Raw genomic sequence first — 13,770 nt, forward strand, 5'->3', positions numbered from 1 at the left:
TTGATAGCTTAAATCAATGAGACGAACCCGGGGAGAGACACAGTGGAGTGGTTTGAAGAAAATGAAGCCAATTTCCTGAAGCTTGGGACCCCGCTTGCAATCTCTGAGGGGGGACATTTGTTTGGCGTAATTCCCTCAACAATCATGGCGCCACAGGGCTTGTGCGAACGGACTGAACTTTGCCCAGGGGGCAGGACGTCACGCATTCATGTTCTCCTGTATACGCATAAATTCAAGCGCTGCCAGCTGAGATTTTTGTTCGCTTGAAAAGCGTCCGATTTCTTTCCAGTGGAATTTCACTATTGCTGTTGTTGTTTTAGCCTCCTTGCCCTCCTGTCTCTTCGATTCACAAACTTTGGCACTTTGGATCAGCATTAAGGCGGATTAATCAAATGTGATTTTATTTAAGGGACACTAGTTGTTGGACAGTGATTTTGCTGCGTATTTTTTTAGTATTTTTGTGGAACAAAATTAATGCATCTCCTGCCAGGGTTCCAGAAAAGTCAACAACGCCAACGAATGTGACATTGACAGTTAAGAGGCAAAAATAAGCTTTTAATATTTAATCAAGAAATAGGTAAAGATTTATTCGATAAATTGTGAGGTATTTGCATCCCATTTATTTCAGACCAAAATATAACTGTATCTCCGACCTTTTATGGACTAGGAAATATCAAATTGTCATCCATTTATCATAGTCTCTAGGCTGGTGGGATGATGTGTGCCTAATGGGCAAGCAATGATTCCAAATAACCTCTTAAAGAGGGTCAATTTAAATCAGATCAATTTTTGCTTAAAATTAAAAGAAAATGTGGGGAAGGAAAAGACTTCAGACTCTGATGCCGCACTTTGCTGCCTCGAGCAGAAACGAAATCTGATACAACCTAAGTGCACATGCTGGAATGATAGAAATGCAGAGAATGGGATTTGTTTACATTATAGATTTCATTTCAAAACTTGTGCAAGAAAGCTTTACAGCTTTTACCAGATATAGTGTGAATATTTGGGTTCACTATGCGCTTTTGGATACAAAAATAGAGTTAAATGATCGGCTAGGTAAGGTAGTGATCAATGTAGCGTTAAACCATATCATGACATGTTTCCTGTTCCTGTAGACATGCTGAAAAACAACTCTTAGTATAGATGTTGACTGATGTCCATTGATGTTTTGGCAAGAGATACGAGTATTTAGAATAAAATTTTGAGGTTATTAATGTCTCCCAATCCAGTCCGCTCTGATGATTTCTCGAACTGGCATGAATGGATAATTTGGAGGGGGAGTTAGTGTCTATGACCCCGACATGACGTTGAGCCCAGGCTAAGGCGACTGGTCACTATCATGACCTAGCAATCGGAAGACCAGACTGCTACTGACATTGACGATAGTCGTGATGGCCTTAAATGTAATCCCACTGAAACTTGGAACCTGAAAGTTCCGGAAGGCACGATGTGTGAAGATGTGAGCTGGATCATTACCTTTCATTGTCATGCTTAAAAGAATCGTTCGCTTTGTAAACATCTGATTTCATGATGAGCCAAACTCCAGATTTTAATGAGAGGAGGATCGCAGGAAGCGAATAAAGTATTGTTAGCGATTGAGATAAATCCGTTTAAGCCCTACTAAAATTCCGAATCGGCATTTGATTACTGACAAAACTGACACTTCCGGTTTGACACATTGACAGTGAGTTGATTAGGCAGTCTGATTAACTCTAATCACATCTCACCCTACTCCACCTCTAGCCTTCAATGAGGTCGTAGTGACCTTGATCATTACGGATGATTTATCAAGTTCAGGAGGAGCTAGGGGCCATAGACATGGCTAGGGGCCCGGCGCTTCCCTTTTTGTAACCAACCCAAAAACATCATTGAATAAGACGTCGTGAATGAATGAATGCTACGGATTTAGACAAGGATCTTGAACATCGAGTCCTTTGCAAAGTCACCGGTATCAGAAATATGTACTTGGGTAACAGTTCAAAAGACTAAACACCACTTGTGATACCATTTTTTCTTTTCTTGGGATCGGTTGTTGATCGCTGAAATTGGATCTCGTCCCATCACCAGTTTCCGTATGCGACAGCTTTGGTGTTCACTCCAAGGAGACATCTTTTAGTCCAACTGCAAGGTGACTACAAACATTTACTTACCTATGATATATTATTTATTAAAGCATACAGATTTATATACATCCGATGACATCGAAATCCTCATCCAATTATGTCGTGTGTGCTTACTGCTACGACTAATAAACATCTGCCGTCCTCCCTCAAGTCGCAATAGCCTATGTCAGAATGAAGAAGAGAAAAGTAGACCAAATTGAAGGACTACATTGCAAGGAGGAAGTACAAACAGCGAAGGTCTAACTAGTAGTGGTAGTATTCAAAAGAGGCATTTAAACATTTGCCAAATGAAATACGATTTACTTTGCGATCGAGTTAAGAATCTGTTGGACGACTTACTGACCTCCATGCTGCAAAGTACTTCATGGCTTCATAACCAATGGCAGCCAGAACAAGTTTTTAAGGTAGAGAAGGTAATGGAATCAGAAGTAAGATCTTCAAATAACTGATCTCTGCCTAATCATTGGTTTTACCAATTAAAATCTCATTAAGCCGAGGCTGAATCCCTTCGTTAGCCCATAATAGACAAGCTTTTCTACCTACAACTTGGTCATATCTAACCTATTAACTCAAAAGCTGACATACATCAGCAAGACACTGTGGAAAAAACGTGTACCAGATTCCGAGACAATAAAGAGACAAATGCAGGAATGACCTTTTGCTACCAAGTTCCAGTAGTCAGAAAGCACAGATTGGGCACGCAAAGAATGCGATGACGCTGGAAAAGACGAGAGAGCCAAACAGAGGAAGCTCTGGAAGATGCCTGAGCCATCTCCGAGGGCATTATAGGTGGCATAAGTTAGGGACAAAGCCCTATTTTGGGTGTGAGCGAAGGCTTGAAAGTTAGGCGAAAAGGTGGGACATCGGTGAGGCCAAGGTCAAATAAAGGGCAATCCAAAAGGTCACTATGCCCATTCTGCTCTCTTAGTGGTAAAGGTGGACTTTCAGTCGGACAGCTAACTGTCGCATTAGTCTGAAAGCATCGAATCCCTTCATTTGTCAGCTCAATTTAAAAGGCGAATTTGGGTCCCGATAGAACTTTGACCAGAATTGGTTGAAGCCATCAATAGTTGATCATTCCAATGGGGGAGCCCATCGATGAAATAACGTTTCTCTTAACCAAAAATACAAAGATAGAAAAGTTTAGTGGAGAATATCATGGCACAGTGCCTCTTTCAGTTTCACATACATAAGCTGAGCTTAGAGCTTTATGATTTCCAAATAAAGCTAATCATTACCATAAAATAAACACACTACTACAATTACATGGTGTCAACAAATTATTACGTGTACTTCAATTCATGTTTTTTTCAGTCCACCTCATTTGATGGTTATCCCATTTAGCTAAGCAAATGAAAAATAGCTCCGAGACACCTTAAATTTGCTCTCTTAAGAAGCGAGGGGAACATGTTTCCACCAAAATCCTTCCTTAAGCGGTAAGAAGTTGCAAGAAGGGCCGAGGGACTACTGGCATGGCCTGGGCTACTAAGAAGAGCCGCCATTGCATCCTTGTGGGGCGGCCTGGCCTCCAAGCCATGCCAGTGGCCCTCAAGCCCTTCCGTACAACGAGGAAACACATTCGGCCCAAGTATTACGTCTTCTAGGAAGTCTGGGGGAGCTGTAGTACAATCTGTGGAGGCTTAAGGGCCTCCACCACAATTCGCAGAGTTGGACCAATTATCAAAGAATCAACCATGAAAACCTAACATGCTCATTTATTGCTGATTGTAAGGTGCGAAAATTTCTTTCGCAAGATACAAATTTTTGGGATAGCTGGGAAAGCATAAGGATGGCGACATCGGTTTAAACTAGTTGATTTTCAGATCTGAATGTTCCATTTATCCTTCCGTCTTGAATAGAACATTTTCCGAAAGAACTAATTAAATTTTTATAAGATCTCACTCATTAGATTAACGGAAACGCCAAGATCATTAACTTTAATTCCCTTAGCTTGAGGTCTCCTCTACTGTTAATTGTCGGGATGGAGATGTCATTGTGAAGGTTATTTAATTGGTGACACAGGCGCCTTCAATCGTGATGGAGATTCGATTTTATGATTGCCTATAATCTAATCTTTTCTCTAGCAAGTGAGCTAAACTAATTATGGCACAAAAGTGTACGATTTTATGCGTTTACTAAAGATCCCCACTTGGGGTTTACAACCCTGAGGAGATAGGCGGGTGGGGGGGGTTAGCGTCTTGCCCACCTCTCGAAATCGTTCCAAGGGAAGTTGAAGTGCTTTCAAATCTAGGACAATAATTTACACATGTGCCCTTTCTCTCCTATACCGTGGTCTTGTAATTAGGATCCAGGGCTGTTCTTTTGCCAAGTAAAATTTTGTCTCGTACGACTTCAAGTATCCTAAATCAAATGCTATTTCAGGTACGATGTACTTTCCAAAAATGCATGTTTCACTGAATTTTACATGAGCTTAATACCGCGGAGTTTAGTCTTCATAGAAATAAACTTCATCTTTGTAATACCTATGAGACTGATTTCTAAAGAATAAAGCGGTGCATACGAAAACTACACTGAGGTGCAAACAGTCTTGGGCTCAAGGAAGTCTCCGGCTACACAGCGCCATGACATTTTGCTTTCCCGTGCGTTCAAAACGTAGGCGACATCACAAAAAAGCTGAGCGATTAAAATTCACGTTTGTAAGACCTCTGCTTAAGTCTTAGAGTGATCGCCAGTGTCTCCCCTGTATTACACTTTTTAAAGGTTCGTAAAAGGTATTTTGCTGTGGGCGCAGGGACCGAACACCTGCTCGGTGGGTTACCATGCCTAGTATTTGCAGTTGTTGATCATCTTCTACCCAGTCATGACAAAACAATCTTTTTAGCCAGTATTTTTCAAGGGTCTAGGATAAGTTTTAGGTTATTTAAATGTGGGATAAGAGCTTAAGGTCATGACCCATCAAAGTGTCATAAAATCATCACGTCCCCAAAGGCATGGGAGTAGTGAATCCCATGGAGACATCTAACAATGGTATACTCTCGACATGATTTATTGTGCAATAAGTAACTTGGTTATAAACGAACTTTCAAGGTCCATAAAATGCAGGATTTTATGAGGACCACGCATCATGTATGAACAAAATCCAATAAGCCGTTTTAGAGACAGCAATAGGTTACATAATTCTCTCCTAAATTTAATACTTTGGTTGTTTGTCTAGCCCCCTTTTTTTATTGTGTGTGGGCTCTTGAGGCTTTGTATTTCCATTTTCACTGAGTGGAATGGCCTGCAGGCCATGTCAGTATCCCTTGCTCAGACTTTCCGCACTTCGACAGTACACATGCTGCCCTAGTATCATGCCTTCCGTCGACTTCGAGGAAGACCTGAGGGGCTACACTAATTGCATTCCATTTTAAATGTTTGCCGTTGATATCCGTAAAATGGCACTGGGAAATGAATGAATAATTATCCAGAACAGGCAAAATGTGTGAAAAAGAAGAAACGAGGCTAACTAAATGGGCACACTTCTATAGGCTTTGATGTGTTGGTCTAGATTTTTCGCTTAAGTCACCGAAAAATTTCATCTATCAGCCAAAGATGCGTTAAAAGGTGGTTGATACTGAGTCATGCGCTTGCGCACATGCATCAAAAGCTCCAAGCCTGTGAAAGCGAAGTGTTTTTCTCAAAGTTATCATCGCATTCAAACCTGAGGTTCATCGCCAGGTATTAGTTATTTTTTGAGTCTCGATTTGACATTTTAGAACCCGGCCATTCAGCAGTTAAATATATTGAGTAATTTGATAAAGCGCACCTGATAAATTACCGAAAATGATAAATTAATGAGCTCTTATTTAGACGTATATCGTGAAAACCGCTGGAAAGGCACTGGACCCAGTTCCTTTTCATTGTCTGCCCCAAACCTGCGCCGCCCTGTATCATCTTCCGTCGATACTTGTAACGGCGTCTACAAAGTGGGTGGGGAAGTGGAGCGAAGGTAGCAGCTTCAGCTATCTGGATTGGGTGGCGTTCAAGGTCAACACTCGTCTATGTTGACTTTTAGAAGAAGACAACAATGTGGGCGCCTGGATGCATGTGCGCGCAATCGAACAATTGATCACCTGTCAGACGGGTGGCTGCTTGGCTCTTGGCTTCGTTGTGTATACCCTCTAGGTTTCTCACTGTCTTACTTGGTAATTACTCTCATCGATATTAGTCCAAAAAAGTTATCTGGCTTTAGATAGGGACTTAAAATATTTATTTATGAAGTTGTAATAACTTTTAGTCCAACCATGCCATTTTGGTAAGGTTCGGAACATAGTTGATCAAATAGTGCATAGTATACATTTGTTTGAACGTACCTTTCAAGGTGGAAGAAACGCACCCTGAACACGCTTAAACTGCTATATCTGCACCGTTACATTCATTGCTACCCCATCAAAGTGGATCTTCGTCCAACTGGTCTGTTCATTCAAATGGTATTGCGATCAGAGCAGAAGAGCAAATCACAAAGAATATTCCATTGGGTTTTAAGCGTATTCAGGATATCTTTTCTCCCCCGCTGGGGCCAATGGCGTCCTACCGTCAAGGGGACCCTATTTACTGACTGCCAATTGCCTAAAAGGCACTATCAGACAAGCATTTGTTACAAGTGAGATTCTGATGTCACTGTCAAAATATCAAAGAGAATCGAAAATGAACAAAGGCCTAAAAGTTAACTAATTCAACACTTAGTCAAAGACGCGAATCTTTTGATCAACTTTCAAAGAATGGGTGTACACCTTGAGGGCAAATGGAATTTTGTTGGCAAATTTACTAAGTGTATGTGTCTGAAACAACTGTTCCCATCGTATTGTACTTATCTGCATTTCCAACAAATGTCCCCACCGGGGAGGGTGTTCTAGCAGGGTGAAAAGTTGTATAAGGGAATTTGGTAGTAATTTGGAGATGAATAACATTGGGCTGTAAATCATAATGGAAACTAAAAATGGGTTAGTGAATACAGGATGAGTAGTGCCACAAGGTAGTCATTCATGTGTGGGTTGTTAAGAAAAAAATAAGACCAACTCATATTCCGACTTGCAGAACATAACATCAGCACGCTATAAAGTGGGAATGACTTAATTTGGAGTGCACAAAAATAGCCAAGATGTCCCAGTGGGATGACAAGTAGAAACAAGTGATTCCACCCACATACGACGCATTTGTATAAATCAGCGTCCTGACGTGTCACATCATACGATTCCACTCAGGCATAACAGAAGTAGGAATCATCACCTAGTAACTGCGTAAATGAGCGGTGCAATTTTACATTACAAGTGTATTTTGCCTTGTATGGGCAGCCTCAATGTGGAGACTGAATATGAGATGCGACCTATGCCAAAAATCTAAAGTGATTGCAGTTGATGGAAAGAAACGGTAACCTTAATTTACCTTGATTTTTAGCTTCAACGAATGGTATATACTTCCAATAAGATTTAAGGTGAAAGAACGTGTAAAATGAAAGAGGACTGGCATTCGCAGCTAGATTAAAACGGGGACTGTTTAAAAATGTCCAAAGAATAATTTCTAAGTAATGTAGCACTCTGAGACTTCCTCAAAGAGGAAAAACACATATTACTTGGTTAGAATATGCATAGCTGACATACAGAAGAGGTGGAGGGCTACTGGCATGGTCTAGAAGCCATATCGCCCATCGGAAATACAATCGTGGAGCCTTAAGTGTCCGCGAAGTCAAAACGAAGAGTTAAATGAAGAGCATTAATAGCCTACCACTACTTCTGAGTGTCGCCCCCGGCGCTTTTCTTAGTCAACCTCCTGCATCGGCCACTACAGCGCAGTCAGTGGTGTAACCACACCCACACGAACCGACCGTGACAGTCACCAAGTGTGCGTGCAATTGAAAAGATTTCTGACTGCAACGCCACCGATTCCGCTTGAGGTTTCACCGGATATAGAGTTTCGCCCTCTCTGGAAAGTATTAGGAACAGGAAATGGTGCCGGTCATCACGTATGTCCGCCGTTAGTTGTAAGAACGCTGGCCAAAAAGCAGGGACACTTAATAAAGGATAAGGTTCGAAGTAGTTTTGTGTGGATAATGTTTTGTGTCTTTTCCTCCTTAAATCGAGTGGTCACTTCCTTGATATCTTTAGCCGGCTACCGCAGACAGCACGCAACTAGCTTTCCAGATGGTTTTGGCCATGGCCAGTGTCACTTTAAGAGACGTCATTTTAAACTCTTCTGTTAAGGGTTGTCACAGATGCTCCCCTCTGCATATTTCCTTCTTTCGTCACGTTAAGGTTTAGCTTTTGTGGATGGAAGTCAGGTTGGGCATCCTTTATGATCTGGCTCGCACTGTGCAGCTGCCAATGTTATTCTAAGAGTCTGCTCTGAAGTCGAAAGGGGACAATACTAGGATTGCATGAGAACAGATTAGCCTAGGTTGGAAAAGGTAAAAGAAGTTGTTTGCAGTTAAATCCCTTTTTCTTAGAAGGGGATACACATTTTTCAGCCTCCTACTCACAGTTTGTTATGGCGATGCTACACCATGCGACGCCAGTAGCTTTGTCTCAATGACGCAAATCGAGTACCTTGTATGAAAAAAAATTACATTGTAATCAAAATTCCTACCAGGTTCGTTTATGCTTTTTCCCACCTAATAAAAAATTTCACACACATTACTGTCCCTGGTTGGAGTGACGAGCACATTAAGCGGTGTAGTCCTAAGTTTTCATGCCCAATATCCTAAGGTTATTTGAAATTATATGTGCTTGATGAATGAAAACCGAATCACCTACAGAGACTCTAGATTAAACACCATAATGTCCGATTAGTTTTGGATATTAACAATTTTTCACAATGGACGTAGACTGGGAAATATTTCGGCTGCTCAAAGCAAATATTCGTGCAATCTCCGCCCTATTTAACCCCCATCTCCTATTCTATGCAGTCTTTTAGAATAATAGCCTATCGCTGTTGCTTGCAGCACCATGGCTAACATTGCTACGACGCTGTCGCTTTCTGCTGCGCTGTAGCTGCAGCCGCATGCACAAACGCTAGCTAGCTCACTCAGCTAATCTTGATCCGACTCGATCAAAGCCTCTGGCGGCTTCTTCTTCACAGCATCCCAACAACCGGGAGATTTATAATAAAAGAGTAGCTCCACTCCACGTCACTATTGCTGAGGAAGGCGTACTTTTTCCACCTAGGCAGCATCATTTCCGCTCCCAAAAATCTTACTTCACTTCACTTCACTTCCCTATGCTGCACTTCACTAAGGCTGGAGTCTGAAAAATGCAAATGGGCTCATGTTCACAGGCACAAACTTATGCATGCGTCATTTGATCAATATAAGTTTGCAGTTTTTCTTTTTCTTGATAGTATTTTTGTACTTCAGATTCTATTTGAGGAAGGAAAACGTGGTCACGCCTTGGTGAGAACAAAACTACATACTGTGCAAATCGTCAATTCAATGTAATACATTTATTGTTATTTTAATTCTCGGTTTTGGTAACGGGACACTTAGGGCCTCCGCCATTGTGCCCCAGCCGAAAGGCCCGGTCTGGTCTCTAAACCCTACTGTGGGTCTGCCCGATTATGTCTTCTTTCCCCTTCCAGGCAAGTCTTGGGACGCTGCAGCAAATTCAGAAGAAAACATCTATTTATTTGAGGGAAAGGGTTAACAATGCTTTTTGTTTTGTAATATTTAAGCAACAAACTGGATTTTCTGCTTCAATCAAGGTGAACATACGTGTAGGGCACACCTAATTATCAAGTATGAGTGAAAGGGCGCTTTGGTCTTAATTAACCGCTTTTCAAATTCTAACAGACTGAACTGGAGGATAATGCAAGGCGGTGTGAAAACAGTCAATTTTGCAATTTAATCAACCCCCTACATTAATTAGAAAATATCATTCATTCTGACTCATAAACGAGAACTCATTAAGTAGATACTTTCCTGTGCGTGATTGGTGATGAGGTGCAACAATTGTCGTTTTTTTCATTGGGAAGAATTTATGACTCTCTTCATTTGGGAAAAGCAAACCGTTTTAATATAACGGTGCATCTCTCACGATACACATACTTCCAAACTATGGGCTGCTTCCATGACATCATCAACAATACCAAGTCAAAAGGTATCCTGTCCTTATGGTGATGGGTTGTTGCCCGAACACTTCAAATACCTTCGCGGTTTCCATTATGTTCGGTTTTATGTTATGAAAGAAATTTCTTAGCGAAAAAGTGATGAATACGAATAGGCCCCTAGGCTTCTCCGAAGTAGAAAGAAGACGATGCTCAGGTATTGTTGACATACATAAGGGATGAAAGGCTACTGACTGGACGGCCCGAAAAGCCCCTAAGCGGTCCTTTACCAAAGCCGGGAGCTAAACAATCAATTAACAAACCACATCAGACTCTATTTTCTACGATGGTATGCCAAAGATGAAGACTTTTGAGGCCCGGAACCAACCGTTTATTGACAGTACAGCTTAAATAGAATTTTTTTACCAAAAACTTTAGCTACAGGTAGTAAGTGATCCATTAAACTTTTTGTTAAAGAAAAAAATGTAATGCACGTAACCTTGCATAGGCTTAACTCTGACGCAACCAAGAATGAGTCAGACCAAAGTATAGGCTTTAAAGTGCTCGGAATGCTAGTGTATCTTTGGCAACAAACAGATAAAACAACATGAATGATAGCTTGACTACAAGATAAAATCGACATTCCAGCCTAGTTAGAAAGCATGAAGTTGGTTGGTTTTTCTTCTTTTCAGTAGAAAAGCGCAAAACAATCAAACCGAAGCAGAAGGTAGATTGCTATTTTTTGCGGAATAACTAGTCTCTACCCCCAAAGGTCTCAGCTCAGATAGCATTTATGCGAGGTCCGTAAAACTGCCTCACCTCTCGCACCTGCATACGCATGCATTATCACAGGCACAAGCGACCTTCTAGGTATCCACGTCCTGGCGACGACAATAAGAATGAACCAGCACATACACATACACCCACCCACTTACCCACATAGGATGCAGTGATGAGACAACGACAACGACGATGACAACAACGGCGACTGCGCTACAACACGCCCGTCAGGACGGGTGAGTCATGAGGCGCAGACAATGTGAAGGGTTGGGGGGGGGGGGGGAAGTGAGGGAAGGAAGATGTATTAGTCACTCTCTCATTGCTTTAATCTTCACCTCCCCATCCATCCCTCCAGAGGACCATATACACACATGAAGAGACGCGCCTTGAAAGAGCTAGCGCGTAGTTCATCTTTTAGCGCCAAAGTGAAGTGACAAGAGAGTTGGTAGAAAAAGTGATATCTAAGTGTGGGTCTATGTGTACTCTCCCTACTCCGTTAATGCTGCTCCTTTTCCTACTTATTCCTCTCCACCTAGCCCCTCTTTATTCACTTCGGCGGAAGCAAGCCTTCTCACTTTCCTAGTTAACCACCTGACCAGAAATTTGTTAGTGGGTCTGATACTGACATCAATGGGTTACCAAAGCCGGCGCAAATACTTGTAGGTGATTTTCACACAATAATGTGGGCTGGGGTTTTTTCTTTTCTCGGAGCAGCCTTTAGGTAGTGAGAAGCACTCGAGTATCTGTGACGACGCGACAAGACATATGAGAGTCTGAAATGGATGTCAATGAGTTAATAAGGTACCTATAAGATCAGTGATGCAGCACTCGAGTTATTTCTGGCGCTTTTAAAAATCTTTACTTGCAATGTGTGGAAGGACCAAGGAACTAGTGGCACTTGTAGTGTAGACACAACTCAATCCTCTCAGGGCGGAGGACAAAAAGACAGGCATAGCAAGACGCTCGATTAGAATAAGTATTATTATATAACACTTTCATGTATGCGGATTTGGAAGTAGCAATATCATTATTATTTCGTCAAAGATCCGAGGGTGATTGCAGCGTAGCTCTGATCCACCGTCGTAATGGTCCAACAGCGAATGCTGAAAGGATGTGGGACTTGGGAAGGAGAAAATTATCATTTCTTAACACCGAAGGAATCACAGGAAACTGAAATGACATATGGATTAAAATACATACGGCATATTCCAAGACAAAAATATGAAAGCGGCTTTATCAGAAGTGCACGTAAGAGCTGCTGGCATGGTGATTAAATCAGTCTTCCAAGCCATGGAGTTGCCGTAGTGGGAGACTACACACGAAACAGAAAAAAGATTTAAGCCTAAAACGTTTCAAGTAGTTTAATTATAAATTAGCCCAAGTAGAACTGTAAGGCCTCTCTTCGCGAGAAAGTGAAAACCATCTTCACAATAGCCCTTACAACCAAAACAACTACTACCCTTCCAAGTGTGGCCATCACATGCTGGCTGGTCACATTTTCACTTTTCATTGTTCACATACATTCTCGTTGTTGATGCCGTGACCTCGAATGGGGGACAGATGGGGGTGAAATGGGGCATGGTAAGACTTTTCACACGACCCAAATAAACGCGAGTGGCGTTGCCTACTTTGGTGGCAGTTGGCGGGGGGGCGCTGGTGGCTCGAACTAGGCCAGCGGCCATTAGGAGAGGCCCCCAACTCAGCGGAGGAGGCCGACGCGCCAGAAGGTACAAAGAGATGTGCAAAAGTCCGGGTTTTCGTTTGATGACTGTAAAACTTGTATAGCTGTAGAATAAAGCGCCATTTACCAATTGAAAAGGAGTTTTAACCAGTACCCTGGTTCTGATTGGTCAGTTCCCAAAGAAGATGAGCTGAGGGCTTCCTTAGCATTAGATTCCCACCAATTTATTAAAAATGTTAGTTTGTTAGACGTTTTGGATGCCTAAATGAAATTCAGAAATTTAAAAACATGCGAGGACTAGATAAAGTAAAATTAGTACACTCAGTTTCAAACAACATCATCTAAGATGTATTCAAACAAGTTGACTCTACTAATTGTGCATTAATGAATTCCAAATCAATTTATTTTTTAAGTTTTTAGATGAAGTTAATCCCATCTCCAACAATTTGATGTTTCAAGTAACAGGCAGATATTTCAAAAATTCAGTGAGCAAAAGGGAGTTTGTGATCTTGGAAGTTCATCCAACCGACAGGTACGATGCAGGGGCCCAGAAAATTTATTTGCCGCTCCATTAAGGTAGTAATATATGTACCCAATGCACTCCTCTTTACTCTCTTGTTTATGTATTAGTAAGTCTTCAGAAAATACTTTTATTTCATTTGCTTTGATTAATAACTGTCTAAATTGTGGGAGTTTTATTCGATCACACAATGCTAGGAGTATTGTAATACACGTTTGTTAAAATGTACTTTTCAGACGAGAGACAGCCAGTAAAAGTGAACCTCATGATGGGTCAGACACCATTGGTCCCTGAGGGGGAAGGTGAGGAAGAAGAGGAGGAGGGGAGGGAGGGAGAGGGGGAGGAAACGTAACCTTAGCAATCTTTATTTATCGCTCTCCCATCAACGCGTGTCCTCCTCCAGCTCATTTTCTCGTTCAATGTGTGTAAAAATACTGACGTGGAGGCGAGAAACATTGGGCCTATTACAGTATAAAAAGGAAGGCAAATTTATGCCTGATGTCCGTGTGCGATCGTGTGAACCTGTATAGAATTGTATCAGAAATAAATTCAAAAAACTTTAATCTTTAAATAAAGAGTTATTGCAGTTGTTTTTCCGACTAAAACACTTCTAGCTAAATATCATGACAGGT

At 41.6% G+C, this 13,770-nt stretch overlaps 2 protein-coding genes across 2 annotated transcripts; one reads left to right on the forward strand and one right to left on the reverse strand. All coding sequences in view use genetic code 11, as the record gives it.

Annotated features, from left to right (window-relative positions):
- Positions 1-1,318: 1,318 nt before the first annotated feature.
- EGR_09592 (hypothetical protein) lies at positions 1,319-2,907 on the reverse strand (the record flags this gene model as incomplete). The annotated part of the gene is made up of 2 exons (XM_024498841.1): positions 1,319-1,426; positions 2,824-2,907. The coding sequence occupies 2 exons, from the start codon at positions 2,905-2,907 to the stop codon at positions 1,319-1,321; spliced, it is 192 nt and encodes a 63-aa protein (XP_024346751.1).
- Positions 2,908-9,402: 6,495 nt separating this feature from the next.
- EGR_09593 (hypothetical protein) lies at positions 9,403-13,360 on the forward strand (the record flags this gene model as incomplete). The annotated part of the gene is made up of 7 exons (XM_024498842.1): positions 9,403-9,507; positions 9,693-9,815; positions 10,596-10,642; positions 10,806-10,884; positions 12,095-12,185; positions 13,039-13,150; positions 13,249-13,360. The coding sequence occupies 7 exons, from the start codon at positions 9,403-9,405 to the stop codon at positions 13,358-13,360; spliced, it is 669 nt and encodes a 222-aa protein (XP_024346752.1).
- Between the last annotated feature and the right edge of the window lie 410 nt (positions 13,361-13,770).

This window comes from Echinococcus granulosus (genome assembly GCF_000524195.1).
Source record: "Echinococcus granulosus chromosome Unknown EG_S00155, whole genome shotgun sequence".
NCBI classification, from domain to species: Eukaryota; Metazoa; Platyhelminthes; class Cestoda; order Cyclophyllidea; family Taeniidae; genus Echinococcus; species Echinococcus granulosus.